Source organism: Alosa sapidissima, chromosome 2 (genome assembly GCF_018492685.1).
Source record: "Alosa sapidissima isolate fAloSap1 chromosome 2, fAloSap1.pri, whole genome shotgun sequence".
Lineage (NCBI taxonomy): Eukaryota > Metazoa > Chordata > Actinopteri > Clupeiformes > Clupeidae > Alosa > Alosa sapidissima.
Genome location: NC_055958.1, coordinates 13,452,353 through 13,464,516, shown reverse-complemented (window position 1 = coordinate 13,464,516; position 12,164 = coordinate 13,452,353). Strand labels below are relative to the sequence as shown.

At 41.5% G+C, this 12,164-nt stretch overlaps 1 protein-coding gene and 1 long non-coding RNA gene across 3 annotated transcripts in view; both read left to right on the top strand.

The window, feature by feature from the left end:
• Positions 1-12,164, top strand: part of LOC121695729 — a 118,730-nt gene that overhangs the window by 70,866 nt on the left and 35,700 nt on the right. The gene's annotated exons all lie outside the window — the stretch shown is intronic.
• Positions 2,299-7,889, top strand: LOC121695078. 2 transcript variants are annotated; one of them, XM_042075605.1, is made up of 10 exons: positions 2,299-2,515; positions 2,876-3,552; positions 3,960-4,784; positions 5,003-5,302; positions 5,421-5,494; positions 5,585-5,688; positions 5,804-5,947; positions 6,840-6,971; positions 7,140-7,409; positions 7,570-7,889. In XM_042075605.1, exons 2-10 carry the CDS (start codon positions 2,954-2,956, stop codon positions 7,786-7,788), a joined length of 2,667 nt encoding a protein of 888 aa, XP_041931539.1. In that variant the 5' UTR covers positions 2,299-2,515; positions 2,876-2,953; the 3' UTR covers positions 7,789-7,889. The 2 variants fall into 2 exon arrangements, with proteins under 2 accessions (XP_041931539.1, XP_041931546.1); XM_042075612.1 differs by having other exon boundaries at positions 2,300-2,511.

Sequence of the window (12,164 nt, the reverse complement as noted above, 5' to 3'; positions counted from 1 at the left end):
AGGCTGCGTGTACACATCCGCTTGGAGCTCCAGTGGAATTTTAATTTCATGACGAGAATTCTCGGTCTAACCGTTCATGTGCCATTGAAACGGCGTAAATAGGCGAGCCATCAGGCCATCACTATAACCAAAGATCCTTGATTACTAGCAAGATAGAGCAACGTAATTCGTTACTATGGGAGCAAAATGGGACAGTTCCGGTCTGCATAAGTGGGAGTGTCACCTTACGTCACTAAATAAACTTTCTCTCTTAATAAGCAATAAGAACAGATAAACATAATTGTGTTCACAATATCATTGTCTATAATCATGTATGATACCAATGAATCATTCTTTAGGACATTATATAAATAATTTAATTAGTCATGTGTACCGAGCTAGCTAGCTAGCTAACGCTAGCTTAAAACGCCATACAAGTGGATGGGAGTAGCTATGGCAATACAGATATGCGCTAACAAGTGACTAGTAGTTGAAGGACTTCGCTTAAACTTAATATACTGTTCCAAATTCGCTTGAGTATAAACTATCCACTTTAACTAATGTCAGTAATGTTATTCAGCTAGTTGTCATTTCAAAGAAATTACACTTCTCCGTTTAAAATGTTACCTTAGCTAAGAGGCTAGCTAGCATGCTAACAACTGGACAGTAACTGGCAGCAGCATGGTCTGATATTAAGTTATTTTATTACAAATCCGAACACTAAATTAAATTACACTTTTAGGCTTGACATGATCCCAAACACTTACAGATTATGACAAAATGTTCCAAAAAACCCTCAACAAATCCAGAAAGATATAATGACCAATTTATTGGTAAAATTCCACAAGTCTCCATTGACATTAGTGCAGCGAGGGTTTACTCTGGTCTGCATAAAGGGGGATTTTCCCCCCTTCCCCTTGCAATAATCGAACGCGGAAATTGTCGAACGTTTGCGCCTCTCGCTCCGCTTTAACCCTCTCTGCTATAATTCCGAGCGTGGTAAACAAAATGTGATATTTCAGGCGGTAAATGCTCCCGTTAAAGGAATTATCCGGAGTAAAATGCACTTTAGATCGATTTACGGATGATTGGGAGTACATACGTTGAGTTGACATCCAAATCATGTCATTCGGATGTGTTTTGAGAAAGTTCGATGTTACCGTTTTTAGTCAAAGCTCGTTAGCGTGGAAGTGAGAAGGGCACATTATTTTGCCACTACAAAACGCTATTTTTATACCTCTTCTACAGTTCCAAACAACATTGCACTGGTAGTGAGTAGAGGGTCCCTAAAGCCAAACCGAAGTATCCCGAGGTCTTTATGTGGTCGGATAGAGTCCAGAATGAATTTCATCAAGGCTTCGTCTCTTATCTGAATTTAACCATGGAGTTGACTTTGGAGGAAAGGTGAAGGTGATTGCTGATAGGCTGTCCCAATCAGTAGCGCCTGCACAATCCAATCACGTTTAAAAGGGAAACAACAAATTCAGGGTTTCCGAGATTTTTCTTTTTTCCTTTTTTTAGAAGAAGTAACAGGTAGGCTACTCATGGTTATGGATAGAAGTAAAGAGTACAATATTTGCCATTCAAATGTACTTGAGTAAAGTCATGAGTACTCCCCAAAAATGATACTCGAGTAAAGTACAGATCCCTCAAAACTGCACTCAAGTAGCCTACTGTACTCAAGTAAATGTAGGCTACTCCGTTACTGTCCGGCTCTGGTGAAAAGCCATTAATAAATAAATAACGTGTTTTTTTCTGACCGTGTAGGGTCGCTTTGGTTATGCGTCTGCTGAATAGGCTCCTAGTCAACTAGCGATAACTTTTAACTTTAGCCAAAAAGTTAATAGACTAAAATGATAGCATATGCCTATGAAACGTGGTGTTCTCAGACATGACAGGAGATGGGATGGGCAGTGGTTCCTGAAGAGTGGTAGGGTTTTCAGTAGCCTATAGAGTAGATTCTGAATGCCAATGAAAGTCAATGATTATGATAATGCCCTCATTAGATAAAGAAATAAAAATGATTAAAATAATAGGCCTACACTGATTCCCACATGTAAAAAATAGGCTACACACGCTAAATGAGCACATTAGAATAATTGGCGTTTGCGCCTAATTGCTTCCGAATTAGGCTAGCCTTGCGTGATATTTGACGACCGTTTTATCAAATTCGTTAAAATACAGTAAGCGTTGATTATGCTCCAGTGAAAATATGTGTAGGCTATTTATTGATGAAAGGAGACGTTCAATACAATCTGAGAAATAGACTAGGCTACTATAGGCCTAGGCTACAGATTGGACATCATGTTGGACCAGTAGGTACCTTTATATGGCTCTGCGTTGGACAAGCTTCTTGCGTAAAGGTTTGACGTCATAGATGGTCAACATTCGGTCGTCTTTATGATGAGGGTTCGCATAAAGTTCTACGGAAATATGCATCCGAACATTACTCTGAACCCCAGTAGAAGCGTCAAACACTGTTCAGTCTCTTTGGAAAAACCAACTGCTGAAATTTCCTGATATCCTGAATAAGTAGGTAATCAGCTTAAGTCTTACATTTTATTCGTTCATATGAATCATGCCTAAATTGTTTCTGTTGGTTTGACTACCCTGTTGCACTTAACGTGAAAAAAAAAAAGATCACAAAATCCTGGCAATAGCTAGCATCCAGGACAAGTAAACTAAGGCACTCCGGTCAGGGCCTTTAATGTTCAATTATCATTTTCTTTCTCTTGACTTGAACAAATTAGCACTTGTTCATTCACAATACTGAATATTGTCGTATTTGTTTGCAGTCAGTTCTTGGAAGGAAACAATTCAGATTCAGATTCTAAACTCAGACTGCAGCTCATTATGAACCCTTTTTTATTTTTAAATCTCTCCCACATTTACACAGATCCACATTGTGGATGCCATAAGGGCTCCATTCCCTGTCTGAGCACCTGAGCTGAGCCCCCAGCCAGGTCCCAGGACAATGGGGAACACAGTCAGCTGCTGCTTTCGTGCCAATCCCGGTGACCGTCAGGAGGAGGGACAGCGGCTGCAAAATGTGGGCATCAAGCATGAAGTGGCACCTCGTCGGGCAGCAGATTCTGCGGTGGAAAAGAGCATTCTCCTATATCAACAAGAGGTAGCTGCAGGACTGGTGCCAGAGGATTTGGCAGATACCACCAAGATTGTGGCCTCTAAATATCTCGATGAGGTGACTCTTAATCTTGATGTGCCCCTTGCAAAGCTTTGCACAAAGGCTGTTTTTATGGAGAAGCCTGAGACCCTGGGCTGCTCAGTCAATGTAGAGGCTCCGAATGTTTCAGTTGAAATAACAGAAACTACTCTGCCGATGACACCTGTGAGGGAGGAAGTATTTAATACCAACCTTCCAGTGGAGCATGTAATAGAGGAGGCTTCCTCGAAGATGGTAAATATCAGTCTTACTGACATTGTGCAAGCTAACAATGACAAAAATAGGACTCTAAAGGATTTTAACCTCAGAGAGGAGCTCTGCAGTGGTGACAACATGAACAGCAGCCTCCCCTCAGCTACAGCTGAAAAAGATGTACAGGCTGAGATTAGGTAAGCAGCACCTGTTGGCTGCTGATGGCACCAATAAATGCTATCAAAACACAAGTGGAATTTTGTAAAAGGTCTTTAATTCCACAGATTATTAATTCAGAGACATGCAGACACAATTTGAGTGTTAATTAATGCTCAACGTCTGTATACACTGTATATTGACAGGATGCAGGATGTATATTTATATTTCTATGAATTTCCACTTAAGCGCGTTCTATAGCCTTGTCGCTCAATAAGAATTTTCATGGTCTGCCTTATATTCAAAGGCTTAGAGAGCCATTAGTTTTGTACCTGTCAGGCCTCTTTCAGCTCTGCAATTGCTTCATAATTGCAGAAAATAATCAGTTAACCTTGGTAAGTTTATAAAACCCTTAATCACAATGCTTATCCTCTGTCTGTCTGTGCAGAGGCTCTGCTGCTAAAGGCCTGAGCTCTGAGTCTTTACTGAGTGACCTGTTGGAGGGACAAGAGACCCCAGAGAGATCCCAGATTCCCGAACAGGATAAGTTAGCAGTGGAAGCAAAGAGTGAGCCTCTCGGCTACTCTGACACGATGCCTGGATCTACACCTCTGATGACACCATCAGTGAAGAAGGCAGCATCTGCTGAACCTCAGCAGCATCTTGTGAGATCAAATTGTTCCCTTGCAGAGGAATCAGCCAGATGCATTTCTATTGGATTTGACATCGCCCATCCAGGAGACCATTCAAAAGAGGAGGCTTCCTCTGAGATGGTAAACACTACCAAAGGCTTAATGATAACATCTATGCAACCATCTACCAAGGATGAGGATGGAGTCGACTATGATGACATTATCTTGCATGGCGGTATATCGACCGAGGAGACTGTTGATGATGCAATGCTTCCCCAAGAGGACCTTGCCACCAATACACCAGCTGTAAAGCTGGAGGACCGGCTGGTTCAGAATCCCTCGGCTGAGGGCGTGGTGAATAAGGCTCCAAAGGGGTTTTCTCTGGACATGTGTGGACACCAGTCACTGCTAGACTCCTCCAAAGCCCTGGATGATGAACAGGATGTCCCTCTGCATAGCAGTGAGGATGAGCGGCTGCTCACCTCCGCCATGCTTGGCACAGGTTTCCCCTTCATAAATGCTAAGCTTGCTGAGGCTATCTCGCAGCATAGGAGTGATAGTGGTCACTCGATCAGCATGGAGGGACAGCCACCCGTTAGTGGCCTTGATCTCAACTCTGTTCCCACTGATGCTTGTGCAAGGTGAGTCAGGAAAAGTATGATTGTCTCAGTTCCATAATAGAACTGTTGTATATAATACATTGGGTTTAGTTCAAACACACAGCTTAAAGAAACATCTTAATGGGGCCTCCTCTAGCAAAGACATTTGGGAATTGCATAATTATGAGTTTATGTTGGTAGGTTTTTAATAAATTAGATTCCTTAATCTCAACATTCATTTTCTGTCTATTTATGTACAGAGGCTGTGCTGCAGCCTCTGCTGCCCAAGATGTGGTGTTTGGCCTGAGCACTAAGTCTTCACTGGGCAACCTGTTGGAGGGGCTAGATACTCCGAAGAGATCCCAGAAAAAGCAAGGCGTGAAGGCAAAGAGTGTACCCCTTACAAAGTTGCTTGCTGAACTTGCTGAACTTCAGAAGGTTGTGGTGAGCTCAACTGGTTCCATTGACGGAGGGCTGGCTGTAAATCTCCAGGATGAGAGACCTGGAAGTGCTGGCAGGTGGAGCCCAGTGTCAGATGGGAGTGAGGCTTGGTTTACTTGGTATGTCAGTTGCATAACCATTTACCATAGGAAATGAATGAGATAGTTTTGGATCAAGTCAGTCATTAAACAGCAATTAAGACATTTAACCTAGAGCATCCAACCTCTCTCCCTACAGTGGCGAAGATCTCTATTATAGTGAGGAGGAGATTGAGGAAGAGCTGGCGAGGCAAAGTGTCATGGAAATGACTGGTGAATAACTCTAAATGATTGCTGTATTGATATTCTATCATGGCATGTACATTGCCAGTAAAAAATCTCCTTGTACTCCTTTCAATACAGTTCCAGAACAGGACCGATGCAGCTTTGAGCCGCCCGTTGGCATTTTAATTCACAGCGAGAGGGAATGGAAAGAGCAGACCACCGAAAGCATAATCATTAGAAACGTATGTCGTACATATTGCATGTGTATTTTCTCTCTTGACAAGGTGAACAAGAGCACCTGCCCAGCCTGCCACTAATCTTTTTTCACTCTATCCCTCTGTGTGCACTTTCCTCCAGGGCTACGCTGTGCTCTCCCAGAGCTTTGGATTCGTCCGGCGGGTAAGGGAAGACAACTACTGTGCCCTGCGAGCCTCCCTGTACCAGACACTGATGAGCTCTGCCCAACTTCCTAACTGGCTCCAGCGGGAGAGTTTCTTATTGGTATGCCCATCTTCTCTACCCTAGGGGTTACTAGTAGGCTGTCAAAATAACTGATTAATTTCGATTAATTAATTTGAGAAAAAATAACTGATTAAAAAAAATAACGCAGATTAATCGATTCCGTATGACCTTTGACCCCGAGCCGTTGTAGTCAGTAACCATTAGACTGTAAAATGAAGGAGAGAGAAGAAAATGTCCTAGATCATTGATTGGAACATTTACTTTTAAAAAACGGTCTGATGGTGTTGATAAAAAATAAAGTGTTGATTAAAATAAAGTCTTCTGCAATGTCTGCAACAAGGAATTTGCATATCACCGGAGTTCATCAACTCTAAAGTCGCACATAAGTGCAAAGAAATAGTGTTGACATTGAGGGGAGTGTTAATTTATTTTCATTGTGTCCCCTAGGTTATATCTGTGGCCTGAAATACCTTGTATGTGAAAAACAACTTCTTCCCAAAGCACTTTTGAATTTATTTCCTCAGCATATTAGGTCATATCATAGATTATTATGCCCATTATTAAAAAAAATAATAAAAGAGTTTTTGAACTTTAATGTCACTAATGCTGATTATTCAATGATTTATTTGAATTTAAATATTTAAAATACATTCACAGCAAAAATTATATATGCGATTAATTTAGATTAATTAATCACAGAGTATGTAATTAATTAGATTAATTTTTTTAATCGATTGATAGCCCTAGTTACTAGCTGTACATCGTTAGGAGAGATAACAGAGTCTCATTCAGAATGAACTGTCTTCCTTCTTAAACAGAAATAAAGAAATAAAAAATGTTAACTGCATCATGTTTCTATTATAGTGGAGCAGTGTTTGCTCAGGCCCTTTAACATATCAAACATTTCACTTGAATTTTGTCATTTTCCTAGATCCCTGATGAGCTTGAGACTCGTTACGGTCTGATTAAAGGCTGGTTGTTTCCTGACGTTTGCAAGCAGACAAGTGGGATCAAAGATGATGTGGATCTTATGAAACACTATCTAAGCCTTCTCCGGAAATGGGTACAACTCTCATTTGCATATTATCACAGTGGTTGGATATTGTATTACCTAAAGTAATACGTTAAACTTTGTTGACATTTCATTTTTCCATTATCAGTCATTATTGTAATGCACACGTTGGGGTAACGGAGATTCTGTGTGTGTGTTGATGTTTGCGTTTCTGTATAGTGGCACGCGGCGGCAGCCTCTCCTGGGCTCGAGGGTCGCAGACGTGTGTGTGAGCAGCTCTTCCAAGGCGGAGAAGACGAGTTTGGTGTCATGGAGGCACTCAAGCTCCTGATGCTAGCCTGTGCCGTGGAATTGCACGCCGCCATGGAGAGGGGCAAAGACGTGCCAATCTTCTGCTGGCTGCTATTCTCCCGCTACACCTCCTCGTGCCCGCGCACGTTCCTGGCCAACCACCTGAGCCAGGTTGGCTTCAGTGGAGGCATGGAGCAGGTGAAAAGGCTCAGGGAGACTTTTGATGTGGTGGTTGTTGTTGTTGTTGTTGTTTTTATTGTTGTTGTTGTCCCATTGACTGCCAGATGAGAAGGTGTATCAAAGTCTGTTGTGATATAGCCTACTGTTGTTGGCTGTTGTCTTCATTTCTGTGTTATAGGTGGAGATGTGTCTCCTGGGTTACACACTGCACCACACCATCAAGGTTTACCGCCTTTACATGGCCAACATGGCGGACTTCATTATCACTCATTACCCGGATGATCACATTCAGGACTGGCCCTCTGTCTGCCTGGTAACCGAGGATGGCCGACATTATAACGTGGCAGTTGGCGAACCCGCCTGTCCTCAGGAGGACCTTTCCAGAGGACCTCACTGATTGATTGTTGACCCAAGTGACCAAGGTCCAATCATGGCCAATTCAGGATACTATTTTACACCATTCATGTTACTTCAATACATTATTTTCTCAGCATTATATTTGCGACTGTATTGTGGATTCTTTGTCTGGAAGATTTCCTTTGGAAGGTTTATGGTTTTTATGGTTACTTAGCTGATGCTTTTGTCCAAAGTGACTTACAATGCTATACAGTATGCTATATATGCTATACAAACACTTATTTTACAGAAAGTAAGTGTTTGTTCGTCAACAATGAGAAGAATGCGCAGGACTGGGGGAGGGCATATTTTGTACCGCCATGTGGTACATGTAGTTAGTATTTATTACCATGGCAATGTCACTTAAGTGTTATTCCAATAATTCCATTGTTGTTAGTATAAAAGCTCAATGAATAAATGTAAAATGTAATGCAACGAGGTAGTTTGCAGGGAGGTTTTTGACCTTCATAAGTCACAATAGTTGAGAATAGAGAGCCTATATACCATTCCCTTCAAGTTTTTTCCCCCCCAATGATTTTTACATAGTCTCTGACAACTTTTTGAGACCCGATATAACATCCTACTCCACTGTGACTTCGTTCATGACACTCCTGTTAATAGGCTAAACTATTATTTACATTTGCTCAAAGATTTCTTAAGTATAAGTCATTTTCTCTCCCTACGTTGATGTATTCCAAGCGATCTGCTTCAGGGGCGGGGACGTAGTAATTGAAACACCATGCCTGGGTACGTAATCGCTCTCAGGGACGCCCACTGTTCGCTGGTTGGTCGGCTGCCCAACTGCCGAAGTAAACGAGCGTGAATCAACCTATTCCAGACGGAGTACTGTAGGGAAAAGAAATCGACCGGAAGTACGTAGACAGGCCAAGGCCAGATTCCTAAAGAAACGCAAGCACCCACACCATAGGTGTATCTAAAGTAGCTATGTACCAAAAATTACATTTTACCGTGACTCGAAGAGCTGTAAACAGTGTTGTAAGGCTGCGTGTACACATCCGCTTGGAGCTCCAGTGGAATTTTAATTTCATGACGAGAATTCTCGGTCTAACCGTTCATGTGCCATTGAAACGGCGTAAATAGGCGAGCCATCAGGCCATCACTATAACCAAAGATCCTTGATTACTAGCAAGATAGAGCAACGTAATTCGTTACTATGGGAGCAAAATGGGACAGTTCCGGTCTGCATAAGTGGGAGTGTCACCTTACGTCACTAAATAAACTTTCTCTCTTAACCTTATACATTTCCACCCCTATTTTGGAGTTTTTCCTCGAAATTGCACACCGCCTACTTAAAATGGCCCTGTTGCCACATACTTTGACTTACAATCAAGTGCCTGACCTCTTTGGAAAGCTAAGGCCTTGTAGAATTTTTTGGTACCAATAGATTGACTGTGTGATGAACTATCAGAGAGTGGCAAAGGGTAGAATGATAGTTTTTTTTATAGGCGGTTATGCACATCTCTAGAAATGACCACATTCTGCCCTCTTGGTCACTTATTTTCTCTTGAAAACACCACTGAGGCCCACTACCAGGTCTTGTGAATCTGTATGTCAAAGTAGATCCTTATAGGATGAAGTATGACTGTGTGGGACCCATATTTGTGTGGGCATACACATGCGTTTTGCTAAGTGTCCATTTGGAGACTCCAAAAGGACCTTTGGTTACCCAAAACTAAAACTCTTCCTATACAAGAACCCCTTTATGCAGAACCATGATCTTGGTGTCAAATGAAAGGTTACAGTCTGTGTCTCATGATGGAGTGATCCCTGGAGAGCTTTGCAGTGGCTGTGCCATACATTTAGAGATGCATTATCTGACCTGGAACTCTTACTTTTGCTCCAACACCTTTGAGATTTCCATGAAAAAATGACAAACAAGGTAATGCAGCAAACATTTGTATTATAAAATGAAACAAAGGTAAAAATAGTAAATATTATTATCTCCCCCTTCCTCTGCCTCTCCCCCTGCTTCTTGCAGCACCCTTTCCTCTTTGTGTCCCACTGGTCTCAGCCACCGGCTCCTCTTCCTCAGACACAGGATCCTCAGCTCTTGATGTTTTGCTTGGTGGGACCCAGTCTTCATTGCTGTCACTGAAACAATTGTACAGATGGAAGTTAGACTCAGACCCACTAAAGTATATGAAAACCCTTCCCAACAACTTATACAAATTATATAAATGTGTGTACTCAGGTCACACCTCCCCTGCACTCTTTTTTACACAAACACACACACACTGCATTCTCACCTAACTCCCCTCCCCCAGATACCAGAACTATTCACACCTCCCCCTGCACTCTCTTTTACACACACACACACACACACACACTGCATTCTCACCTAACACCTAAAAACTATGCACTAAACATTACAAAAGCAAACGAAACTGTATCTGTAACTGTATATGGATATAAGTAGTATACTCACAGCTCGAAATCAGGGTCCTTCCCAGCTAAAAAGTTGTGCTCCTCCTCGGAGTCGCATTCGGAGAAACTACTTTCGGCTCCTCCAGATCATCGATGTCCTCCGGTTCAACATGTTTCGTTTTTGCTTGTCTTTTTGGCATGTTTTTACAAACAAAAACCTTCAAAAACTGCCTCTTCCTTGTTCAGTAAAACACTTCCAAAACACTGCTTCGGTGACTATGTTTACGCATCTGTTTTACGCATTGAATTTAGCCGACAAGGAAGTAGAATGTGACGATGTGTCACATGTCTAAAGAAAGCTCTCCTCATTGGCTACACAGACATCTAGGTCCCATCTCATTGGCTCAATCAGACGCAGCGCTATTGCCATTCAAAGACTGGTTGTCAGATTCATCGCTTACGTGACTCATTGGCTTTGATGGCATCTATCTCGACTCTCATTGGTCCTACAGACATGTAATTGGTATCGATGGAATCAGAAGAGCCTCGTGAACACGCAGAGTACCGTGAATCCAGCGACAATAATGGAAGTAGAACCGAAATATATGGATTTCCGCGAAAAATAAGTTTTTACTTCGCTTCTTTTCGTATGCATCTGTTTTGTTTGTACTGGCGTGTACAACTACTCAATATATTGGCAATAAAACAATGTAGATATTTTACATCTATGGATTCTTACGAAAATTTCAAGACCAAGCATGCTGGGCTAACTTATTGGTACGGCCATACAGACAAGTGACAACGTATGAACGCAGCAACTTTGGGGGGTGGTGGAGGGGGGTATTCTGATATGTTATATATCGGGATAAACTTATATTTTACACACAAAATATATGTTAATTCATGGAAAGCTTTACATATATCGATTCTTGAGATTCTCAGCTTTAAAATGGTATATAGCATGACTATGGTAGTTCATGATAAGGTGCAAAAAAATGCATGGGGGTTGTTGGGGGGAGGTGGGGGGCACTGTATTTGTCCCGAATTCGGGTCACTATTAATGTATTAATAAGCAATAAGAACAGATAAACATAATTGTGTTCACAATATCATTGTCTATAATCATGTATGATACCAATGAATCATTCTTTAGGACATTATATAAATAATTTAATTAGTCATGTGTACCGAGCTAGCTAGCTAGCTAACGCTAGCTTAAAACGCCATACAAGTGGATGGGAGTAGCTATGGCAATACAGATATGCGCTAACAAGTGACTAGTAGTTGAAGGACTTCGCTTAAACTTAATATACTGTTCCAAATTCGCTTGAGTATAAACTATCCACTTTAACTAATGTCAGTAATGTTATTCAGCTAGTTGTCATTTCAAAGAAATTACACTTCTCCGTTTAAAATGTTACCTTAGCTAAGAGGCTAGCTAGCATGCTAACAACTGGACAGTAACTGGCAGCAGCATGGTCTGATATTAAGTTATTTTATTACAAATCCGAACACTAAATTAAATTACACTTTTAGGCTTGACATGATCCCAAACACTTACAGATTATGACAAAATGTTCCAAAAAACCCTCAACAAATCCAGAAAGATATAATGACCAATTTATTGGTAAAATTCCACAAGTCTCCATTGACATTAGTGCAGCGAGGGTTTACTCTGGTCTGCATAAAGGGGGATTTTCCCCCCTTCCCCTTGCAATAATCGAACGCGGAAATTGTCGAACGTTTGCGCCTCTCGCTCCGCTTTAACCCTCTCTGCTATAACTCCGAGCGTGGTAAACAAAATGTGATATTTCAGGCGGTAAATGCTCCCGTTAAAGGAATTATCCGGAGTAAAATGCACTTTAGATCGATTTACGGATGATTGGGAGTACATACGTTGAGTTGACATCCAAATCATGTCATTCGGATGTGTTTTGAGAAAGTTCGATGTTACCGTTTTTAGTCAAAGCTCGTTAGCGTGGAAGTGAGAAG

Excerpts from the sequence above, each read along its gene's own strand:
- LOC121695078 (XM_042075605.1), top strand. The coding sequence starts at position 2,954 with ATGGGGAACACAGTCAGCTGCTGCTTTCGTGCCAATCCCGGTGACCGT. Across the intron at positions 5,303-5,420 it reads AGTGAGGCTTGGTTTACTTG|TGGCGAAGATCTCTATTATA; the intron begins GTATGTCAGTTG and ends CTCTCCCTACAG. Across the intron at positions 5,495-5,584 it reads AAGTGTCATGGAAATGACTG|TTCCAGAACAGGACCGATGC; the intron begins GTGAATAACTCT and ends CTTTCAATACAG.